Raw genomic sequence first — 1,022 nt, forward strand, 5'->3', positions numbered from 1 at the left:
GTTTGTTTGTTTTGTTTTGTTGCTTTTGGTTTAGTTTTTGTTTCTTTTTGTGGTTTTTCAATTTAGATCCTTAATCTAGCTGGACTTTATGTTTTTATTCGGTCTAACTTGTTTTCTTCTATCCATGATTAAAGCCTTTTTAGCATCTGTTGACATAATTTGTTTTTTCCCTTCAATTTATTGATATAATCAGTTTTCTTGATAAATCTTCAAATACTATGCCCTTGCATTCCTGGAATATACTCGTAAATAATATTCAATGTGGATGACTTTGTTGATTTATTATTATTACAATGTTTCTTTTACAAGCTTCATTAAATGAATTTGAGAGGTTTACATTTTATCCCTTAGGTCTTGAACTGTTTAAGTAGGAATTACGAGGGGTCTTCAAAAAGTTCATGGAAAGATTCATATTATCTTTTAATTCCATTTTTCCATAAGCTTTTTGAAGTGTCCTTGTATATATTCTTAGAAGGTTATGTAAAACTTAGTTCTAAAGCTCTCTCATTCTGGTGCCTTTTTAAATGGTATTCTACTAGCCTCTTCAATAGTTATTATTCTCTTTAGATTTTCTACTTCTTCTTGGGTTATTAGCTGTATATAAATTTTGTTATCTTTTATATTGATTCTTTTATCATTATTAATGTCCCACTTTATATCTAGTGATTCTTTTTGCCTTAAAATCTACTTAATTTTAGTAAGTAGCATAGCTATACCAGTTTTCTTTTGATTATCATTTTCTGGATATATCTTATTTTATCCTATTACTTTCAAACTTTCTGTGATTTTATATTAAAGATGTGTTGCCTATAAGCAGCACATGAAGTTTTGTTTTGTTTTTACCTAGACAATCTTTGTCTTTTAACTGGAGCACTTGATCCTTTCACATTTAATGTAACTCATATATATTTGAATTTAAATCTATCCTCTTACAATTAGCTTTCTATTTTCTCATTTGTTCTATATTACATTTTCTCTTCATTTTCACCTTCTTTTGGATTAATCAAGATTTGTTAATTATC

At 27.4% G+C, this 1,022-nt stretch overlaps 1 protein-coding gene across 1 annotated transcript in view; it reads left to right on the forward strand.

Moving 5' to 3' along the window:
- The window catches only part of HTR2A (5-hydroxytryptamine (serotonin) receptor 2A, G protein-coupled), a 72,852-nt gene that overhangs the window by 8,122 nt on the left and 63,708 nt on the right, over positions 1–1,022 (forward strand). The window contains 1 exon segment of the mRNA XM_008571770.1: positions 540–550. Within this exon segment, the coding sequence (XP_008569992.1) occupies positions 540–550 (11 nt within the window).

The sequence above is a fragment of the Galeopterus variegatus genome, unplaced genomic scaffold (assembly GCF_000696425.1).
Source record: "Galeopterus variegatus unplaced genomic scaffold, G_variegatus-3.0.2 Scaffold716, whole genome shotgun sequence".
Taxonomy (NCBI): domain Eukaryota; kingdom Metazoa; phylum Chordata; class Mammalia; order Dermoptera; family Cynocephalidae; genus Galeopterus; species Galeopterus variegatus.